Source organism: Cyprinodon variegatus, unplaced genomic scaffold, assembly GCF_000732505.1.
Source record: "Cyprinodon variegatus isolate N-32 unplaced genomic scaffold, C_variegatus-1.0 Scaffold1141, whole genome shotgun sequence".
Classification (NCBI taxonomy): domain Eukaryota; kingdom Metazoa; phylum Chordata; class Actinopteri; order Cyprinodontiformes; family Cyprinodontidae; genus Cyprinodon; species Cyprinodon variegatus.
The window spans coordinates 5,374-18,181 of record NW_015151594.1 but is presented as its reverse complement, the minus strand read 5'-3'; the positions used below and the strand labels follow the sequence as shown (position 1 = coordinate 18,181).

General features: G+C 38.2%; 1 protein-coding gene across 1 annotated transcript; it reads left to right on the top strand.

Moving 5' to 3' along the window:
* The first annotated feature begins 5,653 nt into the window (after positions 1-5,653).
* LOC107101721 (interferon-related developmental regulator 1-like) lies at positions 5,654-12,250 on the top strand. The gene is made up of 12 exons (XM_015400735.1): positions 5,654-5,883; positions 8,517-8,621; positions 8,700-8,781; positions 9,471-9,595; positions 9,745-9,902; positions 10,015-10,065; positions 10,199-10,377; positions 10,450-10,558; positions 10,663-10,797; positions 10,884-11,012; positions 11,471-11,566; positions 11,679-12,250. The coding sequence occupies exons 1-12, from the start codon at positions 5,853-5,855 to the stop codon at positions 11,763-11,765; spliced, it is 1,287 nt and encodes a 428-aa protein (XP_015256221.1). The 5' UTR covers positions 5,654-5,852; the 3' UTR covers positions 11,766-12,250.
* Positions 12,251-12,808: the final 558 nt, after the last annotated feature.

The following is a 12,808-nucleotide window of genomic DNA, read 5'->3' as shown; positions in this document are numbered from 1 at the left end:
ATATATATATATATCAATTTGACTTTATGATTTGGTGAACTGTAAAGTGCCTTGAGATGACATGTTGTGAATTGGCGCTATATAAATAAACTGAATTAAATTGAATAGAATTGTCCTACAGATAATCATTTTGGTGTAACTGTCATCCTACCAGATTCTTAAAAAAAAAAACGAAATCATCCATCGACTAATTTAATGACAGCTAGCCTGTACTCCCTTGTTACATTTGATATACTTTTATGATCTTTGTGCAATTTTGAGATTTTTATACATATTTCACAACATTAATTAATGTGTTATTTATGCGCTTCATTTGCTAAACAGTTAAGTTACATTTGGGTTTGAAGTTTTCAAACATACAGTTTATACAAACATATTTATCAGAGCTGGAGAAAATATTTTAAGTAAAACTACATGAAAACGTACATGATTTTTGCAGCATACTTTGAAAAGAGAAAATATATTGATTGAAAGAAAAACAAACTATACACTCACAGGTACGGTATTATAAATGCATATATTTGTTTATCAGCTCAATATGGTATCAACAGGAAATAATTTTTTCCAATGGAACACCCTTTGTTCTTAGAAACAAATGCATCCATTGTAGTGTAGATAAGAAACTTGAAAGGACATGCCAAATTTCAGCTATATTCATTGAACGCAACAGAAATGACCTGAAAAGTAGAATATTTATTTTTTTCATAGCCGAAAGTTCCTAACAATTACTTAAGCGATGCATAGTTCCTGAAATGGTAAAGAGGATTTTGTTATGTTCCAATATATAAAACCAAAAATCAATGTAAAGTAAAACAATATGGGTCCTGCAAAAAAAAACAAAAAAACAAAAGTACAGCTGCAAATGATTTTATCATGAAACACAAACAGATAAAGAACCTTGATATTAATTTCTTCTGGTTATTGGAATATACTTTGACATGTCAAAGCAATCTTTTTCAAACAATCACCTCTGCTCATCTCTGTTTAATGTTGTGTTTTCATCATCTTTTCAGACAACAAGATTATTTTATAGCTCCTTTCCTGCAGCAACAGGCTAAACCCAGTCAGTCTCAATACACACATAGCTCCAGGCTATGTCATTTATGAATTATTTAATACAGAAGCATTGCAAATGGAATTAATATTCAGACATTTTCTATTATCCCCTGTCAGCTCCATGTCTCACTCTCCACTTTCTGCAGCGTTTGATTTGTATTCCTGTGGCATCAGGTTGGTCAGGGCTTGTGCCCACTGATGCAACATGCAGGGCATGCTGAACGAGGCCAGACCAAGCTGCCCTGCTTTTCCCATTACTCCAACATCGTTCCTTCCCCTCTCTCCTCCCTCTAATAACTGCTTCATCTTGCCAGGGCCCCTTAAATGTGCCTTTAAACATAACATCTGCTCGTTTATTCCTCAGCATCGTAATGTGTTAGATATCTCTTTTTCCCCTATCTTGTATCATTTCATATTTGCATTGCCCACTCCAGCTCATTAAACGTTTAAAGCCAGAAACAGCTAAGCATCGAGCAACATTCATTCACTTCATAAATTATGCATCATAAAAAACATCTTTGAGAATCCCACTTGCTACACTGCAGTGATAGCAGAGTTGGTGGCTCTTTGAATTTTAAACAGGATGGCACCCCCTAGTGTCAGAGTCGATTAAGATTTGATTGGAAGTCCAAGGGAATCTATGTTTTTAGGCAGTACAGCATGGTTTTAATTTCTGTGTCACAAACTAGCTTTTTTGGGTCAAATGAATTTAATAGATTGTATTTCACCATGCATAATTTCTGATATTTTGAGGAATTTTTAAATGTGTTTCCCAATAGACATTGCACTCTTCACACAATGTCACTGCACCTACTCAGCACACCCAACATAGGCTAATTAATTATTTAAGCTTGATGCTGCAAACAGGGGAGCATTTCTGTCCGTATATGCTGTGGCTTAAGGGCGTAGCGTAGCCACTGCTACAGAAGAGTACTCTGATCCAAAGTGTGCATCATGAACATGAATGTTTCTTACTAAGAAATAGAAAATCAAAAAGAAAAAACAGTTTTGAGCTCAATGCATTAAAGTAATTGTGAGTTTGTGGTGCACCTCTCCAAAAATGTCTAGTCTAATGTAGGGTGCACTAAAAAAGATAGAGTCAGATTTGAATTAAGCAAGCTGCAGCACTTTCTTTCTATTCAGGGCTGGGAAAAATGCTGCTGACAGTCTAGGCGTGGGAACAGCAAAATGAAGGCTGTACTGTATATCCAGTGAGATTGTTTTAAAAACACATACTCACACACAAGGTCAAATAAAAAAGATAGGTGTTGAATGAACCAACTTTTGACTTCAATTCAATTGGAAATTGCATAGAGTTCGAAATATGGCCAAACAATGTTGTGCATGTTAATGCATGCTCTGTAGGTGGCTATGAAAAAGTCTGGAGTTTTATTGCAGTAAACTGCTTTTTGTTGCTATATCATGTAATTTGCAAACCCAATAATTTGTAAGGTCTACTCGGCTAAAGGTGGAGATGGAGTTTGTGTTTCTATGTGTTTCTGGACCATGTACCTTTGAAGTGTGGTTCTGTTTAGTAGTGTTTTTTTTTTTTTTTTTGAAAACTTCATTTATAAATTGTTTTTAAAAATGCCATCTCATATAGCAGAAGGTAAACAACAATTGTTAACGGCAGCACCAGCTCTGTCATTAGCTTCATCCTGAGAAAGTAGCTCGAATAAAGTTCTGAACCAGGACAAAAATCTACTAAAATATTATCAAGGAGAAGGATACAATGCAAAGCTTGTGTTATCAAAAGCTGCAAAAAAAAGAAAAATCTAAACTGAGCACAGCAAGGGAAAAAAAGAACTGAAAGCAGCAAAAGGTTCTGTTGCAGCTAATAGCTGCACAGAGATGTAAAAAAAAAATTAAAAAATTAGATCCTATTTGTTTAAAGTTTCTTTTGTGGTTTACCATTTCAAGTGGATAAAGGATAGTTGCTGTTGTTCCCCCAACAATAGAATTCAGAATAAAAACAAAACAACACCTATGTTTGGAAAACTTTGAGGATAGTCTAACCAAGGAAGGCCCCAGGCCTTGATAACATACCTGGGCAGGTGTACAAGGAGGGTGCAGATCAGCTGGCTGTGTCCTCACAGACATTTTTAACACCTTGCTGGACCAGTCCATAATGCCAGCATGCTTTAAGTCTGCCTCCATCATTCCGGTCCCAAAAAAGTATCAGGTCACCTCACTCAATGACTGTCACACTAACTTCTATCATGATGAAGTGCTTCAAAAGGCTGGTTAAAGAACACATCGTCTCCAGTCTTTCCCCATCATTCGACCTGTTCCAGTTTGCCTACCGACAAAACTGCTCCACTGAAAATGCCATCTCCTCTTCTCTTCACCTGAGCCTGGCACACCTGGAGGAGATGAACAGCCACGTGCTGATGCTGTTCTTGGATTTCAGTTCAGTTTTCAACACCATGAACCCAATGCATCTGATCTGAAAACTGGAACAGCTGGACTTCAATACAATACAATACCCTCTGCAACAGGCTGTTAGACCTTCTCACAAACAGACCTCAGTCAGTCTGGGTTAGACTCAGGGCTGCGTCTTGGGCCCCCTGCTGTTTACCCTGATGACACATGATTGCGTCTCTGGGTTTCCCCCCCACTCAATTTTTGAGTTTCCTGGCCACCCCCCGGTTGTTGGGCTTCTTCGGGGCCACCATTGGGCGGGCTTTTGGGGTGGGGTTGGGGCGGCCGGTGCAGAGGCAACAACCTGATCCTGAATGTGGAGAAGACGGAGATCATCGTTGACTTCAGGAAGAACTGGCCTAACCACGCTCCACTGCTCATTCACAGCTAAGCTGTAGAGGTGGTCAACAGTACGAAATTCCTAGGGGTACACATCACAGACTGGTCAAATGGGCACTGAAGCGCATGTTCTTCCTGTGGAGGATGAGGAGCCTACCTGTCCCCACCCATCCTAATGACCTTCTGCAGAAGCACCATAGAGAGCGTTCTGACCAGCTGTCTCCCTTCATGGTGTGGATGCCGCAGATTGGAAGAAGGTGAGAAGAGTAGTGAGAACTGCAGAGAAGATCATTGGAGCTCCTCTTCCCTCCACAATAGAAATTTCATCCCAGCAATGCATGTCCCAAGTCAGTAAAATTATCAATGACCCCTCACACCACCACCATGCATTGTTCTCCCTGCTGCCCTCTGGCAAGAGGCTACGAAGCATTCAGTGCAGGTACAGCAGATTCCGAAACAGCTACTTCCCCAACGCCGTCAGACAGCTGCATGTTGAAAAAACTCTAAATCGTGTCACAGACTCAGCTACAAACTGACCATATCAATGTTTTTTTTTTTTTTCACCATGTTTTTTCTCCCACAATGTTAACTTTTGATCACTGCTGCACTTTAAGAAAATGGAAATGTCATGAGAGCTGTACAAAACAAATTTTGTTTTGTAAATAATCTGTGTGTACAAAATGACAAAAACTTTTGTCAAAGTCTAACCCCATCTTAACATGCTCTAATTCCCATGTTGCCATAGGTAGTACTAGCAAATGACCCTTCCTTTGTCCCATTGATTCTCTTAACCCACTGCCCCCCAAGTTCTACTTACATCAGGAAATTTTCTTTTTCTCCTTCTTTTTTTACAGGGTCCTGTCTGGCAATGTGGCTATAAGAATAATTGTCTTGATGCCAAAAAGAGCCCAACATATTTTGCTTTCACAAGTGGAGCAGTGGCAATCGCCACCTCTTGATTTATGCATATAAATAGCTTTATTATAATTCATGCAGGGAGTATTACAGATTTTATAGACACTGCAATATAAGTAGAACATTAAAGGAAAAGAAAAGGAGAAAAGGTGAAAGGAAGAGGAGATAAAATGGGGATAAGGATAAAACATCTTCAGTCTGCTTCATCACCTGCAAAGAGATGTAAGAAGAACAGCACAACCAACATCAGGACATGGAAAAACTCAATTTTGGAGAGAACGAATGATCAGCTTTCTTTAATCAGCTTTTTTCATAGATGCTATGGAAGTTACATTTAATCACAAAAGCTGAAGCACCATCACTGGTCAAGACTCCTTTGTTTTATTATTATAGTCACAATAACACTCAAAAACATGTGGGGTGCAAACATCATAATCCTATTAAAGTCAATTTGTTTAAAATATACTTCTTCAACAACTGAACTTTTATTTAAGAACATTTGGCTTTAAACATTTGTAAATTTGTATGTAAGTCTTATCAAAAAATATTCGAATCACAAATATTGATCATTTCCAATGGCTTCATTGTTGTACCATCCATAATCCATCTGTACATACATTGTAATTAAAACATTGCCAAGTAGATGTGTTAACAGAAATGAAACGAAAGTGCTGTTTTTGATTTATTGTTGTATATACAGTGGACCCAAGTTAATGTTAACTTATTTCAAAATATCAAGACATTTTATGGGGGATAAACAATATAAATATTAAAAATAGGTTCAGCTTTTTGGCTTCCTTTTACCAAAACAATAAACGCACTGCGTCACGCCCAAACACACGCGATACTTTCTACTCAATTCTATTGGTCAGTGATGCCGGGAAAGCTCCTCGTGACATGTCTGTCGGTATAAATACAGAGAACGGCTACCCTGTAGCGAAGCACTGGTGTATGAGAGGAAAATGTATCGTCTCGGCCAACAATCTATCTCCAAGATCGCCTTCGATTTCTTTTTATCTACTGTGCCACGGGAGCGTTTTCACTTTACTAGACAATACAATAAAAGCTGGTCGTGTATTGGCTGATTTTTGATCAAATACTTTACATTAAATTGCACAAAAATGCCAAGGAACAAGAAGAAGAATAGCAAGGGTGAGTATTTGAGCGGCAGTTGAGCTGCGGCCTTGCTTCCACGAGCGGTTCCCGTGATGGGAGTTGTAGTTTTGTTTGTAGCCCCTGCATATTGTTTGGAATTGTACGTGTTGATAGTTGGGACTACAAACGTTGGACCCCAGCCTAGGCGGATACAAAAGCTAGCTAAAAAATAAAACACAAAGCTCTGCTTTGATCTATATTTTTCAAATGATAATTTTATTCTCACAATCTATAATACTTTGAATGTGTTACGAGTTAAGACACCTGAACTCTGTTTACATTCCGTTTAATAAGCTAGCATAGTGTCCCAAACACATAGTTTCTGTTAGTAAATGTAATTATCAGAAGCGGTATCCACATTAAAAAGTTATTTTCATTCGGGACTGTTTATTTTTACCTTAAAGCTGCGAGTTTAATGTTTACTGTTAGCCTAAACAACATAAGTCTTAGCTAGGTGAAGTGTTGTTTCAAGCTAACCCGTTTGTTAGCCTATTTATTTTACCGGTTGCCTATCAAAATAAATATTTCACTGTGTTTAAGGCGTTAAACAAAAACGATATTGGTGTTTTTATATCGGTATTATTAGTAATAGTGGTTTGGTAGCAGGAGGAGGACATTTTGTCCTCCGTATAGCAGGGTCGCTAGATAGGCGCCGCCCGGTTCCCAGAAATCAGCTGTGGAAGGGGAAAAGCCCACGTCAACACCTAGTGATTACACGTGGAACATGATCAAACTGATTTTCTGTGAATTATTAACTAAAATGCCATTTTCTTGGCTTAAACTGCGTGCGTGGCATGTGTATTTGTAAGGTAAAGCTTAAGATTGATAAGCTAACACACAGGTCCTCTGGAGGTAAATTCAGGTCAAAGCAGAGAAGCCTGCTCAGACTGGTCTGCTCTGGTTGCATCTTAACTTGGCTCCTAACCCCTGCAATTATTGTTCTAGACGTATATCATCTGTAAATCTGATCTGATATTCCCTAAAGAAAGATTCCTAAGGTCTAAAGCACACATTTATCTTGCCTGCAACCATGAACACTTCCTCTCCTTGGTAGTATTAAATGATCTGCTTTAGTTGTTAAATTACAATTCTACGCTTACACTGTTTTTAAGTTAAATCATCTCTTGAGCAACAAATGCCTGCATGTTTTATGCACATTTTTAATGTTTGTATACACAAGAGTGTCCCTTGGTATTTGCTAAATCCTTCAAAATTAGACTCATGATTGAACTTTCTGACGATTTAAAAACATAAGTTTTGTTTAAGTTAAATTAGATAATTTATTTGGATCAATTGTTTATACAGGCATTTCTGTGTAATTTAAAGGTTTTCTGTTCACTGCATGTGTCTGATTTGTGTACGTCAGGGTTAAAATGATCTAACATGTTGATCATTAGTTAGAATATTTTGACTCTTCATTTTATGTATATAATTTATCAAAAAGATGCAAAGCTTTCTAAATCCTTTCGTTTTCAATAAATTAATGCCTGTTGCACTATTTTTGCTGAGTCATTTGAGGAAGTTGCTGGATGTGGCGCTGTGTAGCTTGTACAAATTTGGAAATGCTTCCAAAAAGAAAACAAAATGTCCTTTTGTAAACACAGAAGCAACAGTTTCAGTCTGCTCACCAATGTCCAGAAACTTATCTGGAGATTGCTGTTACTAATGCTGCCTTCATGTAGTATCGTAATTATGGTAAATGCTAAAAACAGACATGAATGGACTTTATCTTTCTGAACAAGAAATTTCCACTGGAGAGCTGTAAACATCGTATGAAATGAGGTAAACTTTGACCTTGTGTATATGATGTGTACTGTACACTCTCTCCATTGTTGTTTGAAGCCTACACAATGCTGTAACGTAAATAAATGTTTACAGTGTCGCCATTTAAATTGGTGTTTTTACAATAACTGTTTGATTTGATCAGATGTTACCTAGCAGTCGCCTGTGAGCGCATGATTTACTGGAACCAAGAAATGAGTCTAAAACTGGATAATCTGTGGATCCACCATGTTTCTTTTCTCTACCACAACAAAAGTACTCGAATGCAGTGCGCAGATAATTTCCACTTTAAAAGTGGGAAGGATATTTCTTTTTTACCGGACCTCACAAAGGCAGCATCAGTTCCTCACACAGATCGATCGCTTTGTCATGTTTAGAAAGATAAAGTCCATTGAAACTACTCTGAACCTAGAAATGATATAGAGCATTTAAGTGCTTAATCATCTAATTCCATATCAAAGATTGCTTTGAGTGGACATCTCTGTTTTGATCAAATTATAGCTTTAAGGGACAGTAAGAATGCCTGCTTCCTCTTTAAAAAAAACAGAGGTTTGTTTATTTGAAGCCATCTTTCTGTTCAGTGTTGCAACTGCAGTGGTTTGCAATCTTGACAAACTCTCCAGTCTGAATACAGCTGTTTGCACATGAAGTCAGTTCACCCCGACCACCTTTGCATACATAGCAACTGCAGGATAAGCTACGCAAAGAACACAAGTGATTAGATAACAATGGTGTTTGCTGCAGTACCTGTATGATGCCTGGAGTTGCATAAGGGATTTAGTCTGTGACACATTTGTGCAGAACAAAGCTTCTAATCTTTTTCTTTTGTTGTGTGTTCTTTTTTTCAGGGGGCCAGCATGGAGCTGTGCAGCCTTTCAGCGATGAGGACGCCTCCATCGAGACCCTCAGTCATTGCAGCAGCATAAGTGACGTCACAAGTGTAGCAGATGAAGGTATGCTTGACTGTTTGTAAAAAATGTGGAGGGTTCTGTAAATGTTTATTATTAACAATGTTTTTACAATTTTTGAAGGTGGAGAGGCGAGCGAGGACACCGCCCTGGAGGATTTCCAGTATAAGCTGAAGGGGTTCATAGACAGCACCGTGGATAAGAGGTTAAAGTCCCTTCTAATTTTAAGATCAGGATGTCATTTTGTAGAAATTCGAATTTTCATACAGATTCATGTAGAACTCTACTGAGTTGAGGAACAAGCCAGGATTGGTTTATTTTAGGCTGACTCTTAGACGTTTTAGCAGCAAAGGAGGTCATCCCCGATTCCACCAGTGTCATATATTGAATGTAAAAACTAGGGATGAAACAATCGGATTAATCGATCGTTCAAATAATAATCAACTAATTTATGAATAGATTAATCGTTAACTGGAGTATATAGACTCTAAAACATGCCTTTAGTTGATAGATTGACCCACTTAGAGCAGTAATTATATCAAAATTGAAGATAAATATATAAATATTTTGCATTTAAGATGAAGAAAACTTTTATTCTTTCAATATGCTCTATCCAGCATTCCTGAAGTGAAAAAGTTTTAGTTTCAGCTGGCTTAATTTCATAAAAAATCTTCATTTGCTATCTGATTAGTGATCGATTAATTGGAAAAATAATAATCAGATTAATCGATTTTAAGTTGTAGCACTGGTAAAATGTGAAGTTTTTATGCCTTTTCTCATGGAAATAAAACCCATTGGATCTTTATGTGTAATTATGTTAAAAAAACATCTGGATTATTTGAGGTTTTTTGTGTTTTTTTTTTTCTCACTCCTCTCTCTCTTTATGTCTCTTAGTGCTAAGACCAGACAAGGGGCTCTGGATGGTCTGAAGACGGCAATGGCCACTCGGATCCTGTACGAGTTTATCTCTGAACGAAGGATGACCATCACAGATAGCATTGAGCGCTGCCTAAAGAAAGGTATTGTAGGAAGACTCTGCCTATTCTGTGTTGGCGTCTCTTTATGATAATGAAGTTTCAGCAGATTAGGGTTTCAAAGAGGTCCCATTCCTAGTAAATTTCTCCTGTAATTGAGGGAAGAAGTTGACGCCTGTTCTCCCTGTTGCCAGGTAAAGGAGAGGAGCAGAGGGCGGCAGCTTCTTTGGCGTGCTTGCTGTGTATTCAGTTGGGCTCTGGAATTGAGAGCGAGGAGGTGTTTAAGACCCTGAAGCCCATCTTCAAAAACATCCTGGCAGATGGATCAGCCAACATGCAGGCGAGACAAGCTGTGAGTCCGCTTGCCCTTTGTCCACTTTTCTAAGCATGATACCGTTCTAATTTTAATTCTATCAATTCCCAGCTGACATCCACTGAAATCCGTGTGTTTCTTCTTTAAATAGGTGGCGACCAGCCTGGGGCTCTGTACACTTGTTGCAGAGGATGACATTTTGGTAAGTTGTTGACAGAGTTCAGCTGGGACGGCCTGCAGAACTGGTTCTGAATATTTTTGAGAGTCTCTCTCAAAGTCGAGTATTTCCAAAGAAATAGGCACTCCTGCTTATTTTTTCCCCCTTGCCGCTTCAGGATGTGCAGGCGACGATGGAGTGCTTCGAAAACCTGTTCACCCGCGCCTACTTGAAAGGAGACGGAACCTGTCCCTCGATCAGTCCTCAAACGAGCCAGCTCTACGTCAACGCCCTGCTGTCCTGGGCCCTGCTGCTCACCATCTGCTCAGCCAACCAGCTCAAGGACGTCTTGAAAAAGTGAGAATCTGACCAGTACAGTTTAAACTTAGAGTCCCTGTTGCTAAAGTTTCTGTCGTTGTTGTTGCGCAGACATCTTCCTAGACTGCCGCAGCTGCTGCAGAGCGACGACGTCAACATGAGGATCGCTGCAGGAGAGACTATTGCTTTGCTCTTTGAGCTGGCCAGGGACATCGATTCTGTAAGTTTAGCTTTTGTTTCATGTCCCACTGGCTGTGGGTCGCCAAAAGCTTTCATTGCTGTCTTCACTAGGAGATCTTAACCTCGGATATTTCATATGTTCAGGAATTTGAGTTCGTCGAGTGGGACGAGCTGTGTGATAAGCTCAATGCGTTAGCTACCGATTGCAACAAGCACAGAGCCAAGACTGACAAGAGGAAGCAGAGGTCCGTGTTCAGGGATGTGCTAAAAGCTGTTGAGGTGAGCGACTTTTACTCATAGGTGAAAACATTACGTTTTATAATCCCTCGTTCTCATTTTGCTATCTTTGGATGATTTGTTTCCAGGAGGGTGACTTCCAGTCTGAGACGATTCGGTTCGGAACCGAGCGCATGAGCATCGACAGCTGGGTCAGGAAGAGGACCTATGACACTTTCAGAGAGTTTGTGGGCTCTGGGATGAACTACCACCTACAGGTACGTACTGTTAACCTTTTGAAGTTATCTAATTTAAAAAAGCTTATTATTATTTTTTTTTTACTTTGCCCAAAATGAATTGCAGCAAAACAAACAGCATTTAGACGATGATATTAAACATGGCAGTGGTAGTGTCATGCTGAGGGAATTTCTGAAGCTGATTGAAGAAAACCTGTTTTATTTGGAGAACTTAAAACGGGAGCAGAAGTTCTGCTTTCAGATGAACATCGACCCTGAAGATACTGCAGGAGTTGATGAATGTGTACCTCTAAAATTAATTTTGTTCCAAAAAAAATGTCATTTTAAAATGTTTACTAATATATTTTTGTTTTGTACTCATGCTGGTGTTGGTCCATCACATGAAATCCCTGCAAATTACACAATTTTGTATTAATGTGGCAAGATGTGGAGAGGATAAACGGGTATTTTCTTTTGAACTATGTTGTTTATTCCTCCAGGCCAATGAGTTCATCAGAGATGTGTTTGAACTGGGACCACCCATTCTGGTTGATTCAGCCACAATGAAGGCCATGAAGATTTCTCGCTTTGAAAGGGTAATTATGCATTACATGGCTACCTCCCCAAAAAAACAACTGTTCCAATTCAAGGCGACCTTTAATTCCAACCTTTTCATATCCGTTTTTTTTTTTTTTTTTTTCTCTTCAGCATCTTCACAACTCTGCTGCATTCAAAGCTCGGACCAAGGCCAGAAACAAGTTCAGAGACAAGAGGGTGGATGTGGGAGAATTTTAATTGTATTTTTTGTTTTTCTTCCCTCTTTGTTGAATTTATCAGCTTCATTAGGCCACTTTTAGAGGATTTGTAATGATTTATGTGACTGTCCATTCTGAGCTTCGTATCAGATTCCCTCCTACACGTTGCAGCGTTGTGTAATGCTAGCTAATTTGCTTTAATGCTTTAATTAAACCTCTTGTCCATCACAGACTTAACAGAATATTTAAATATAGGTTTTTTGACAGACTAGTTGTTGTACAGATGTGTATTTTTCATATTGCTATGTATTCTTTTTTTTTTTTTTTTCCCTTAACATTGTAGTAATTTATGGAACGTCTGACCTTTATTATTAAAACCTTATTTACATGGTGCAACATATTCAATCCCCAAAATATGTATTATTTTGCACAAATACATTAGCTTTGTTTATGTTGAATCTAGGTGAGTACTGTGGTTGTGGTTATTTGTTAAAGATTGGTGAAATAAACAGAAAAGCAACTTGGTGTTTTTTGGTATTTTTTATTTTTTATTTTGCATGAGCCAATATTGGATGAGTTGTGGGTATAGCCATGATGGGGTAAAGGGGCAGCTAGCTTAATTTAAAATTTATAAAACTAATCCTAACTATCAAATGGCTAACAATTAAAGTTGATGATCATCAATGAGATCATAAACATCCTTTGAAACAAGTTACCACAGAAGATTGCACAAAGTAATTGATTCCAAACAGCCAAATGTATTATAATTAAAGAGTTTTGATTAGATTAAAATTTCTGGACATATATTGTTTTAACTTAATAAAAAAAATATATATTTTTTTAAGGGAAATGTATGGGAGTAAGGTCTCTGAATATGCACATTTCTGATTTTTAATATCAAGAAACAGTTCACACAATTTGAACAGTAATGTCCTATTTTTTTTTTTTCTTTAATCAGAGTCTAACTTCTGTGCAGTGTGGCCTGGAGATGCTTTTGAGCCTTTAAGAGAATATAACCTGGCAGTAAAAGATCTTTGAGTGTTTTGAATTGGTCAAAATCTATAAAGCTTTTATAATTTTTCC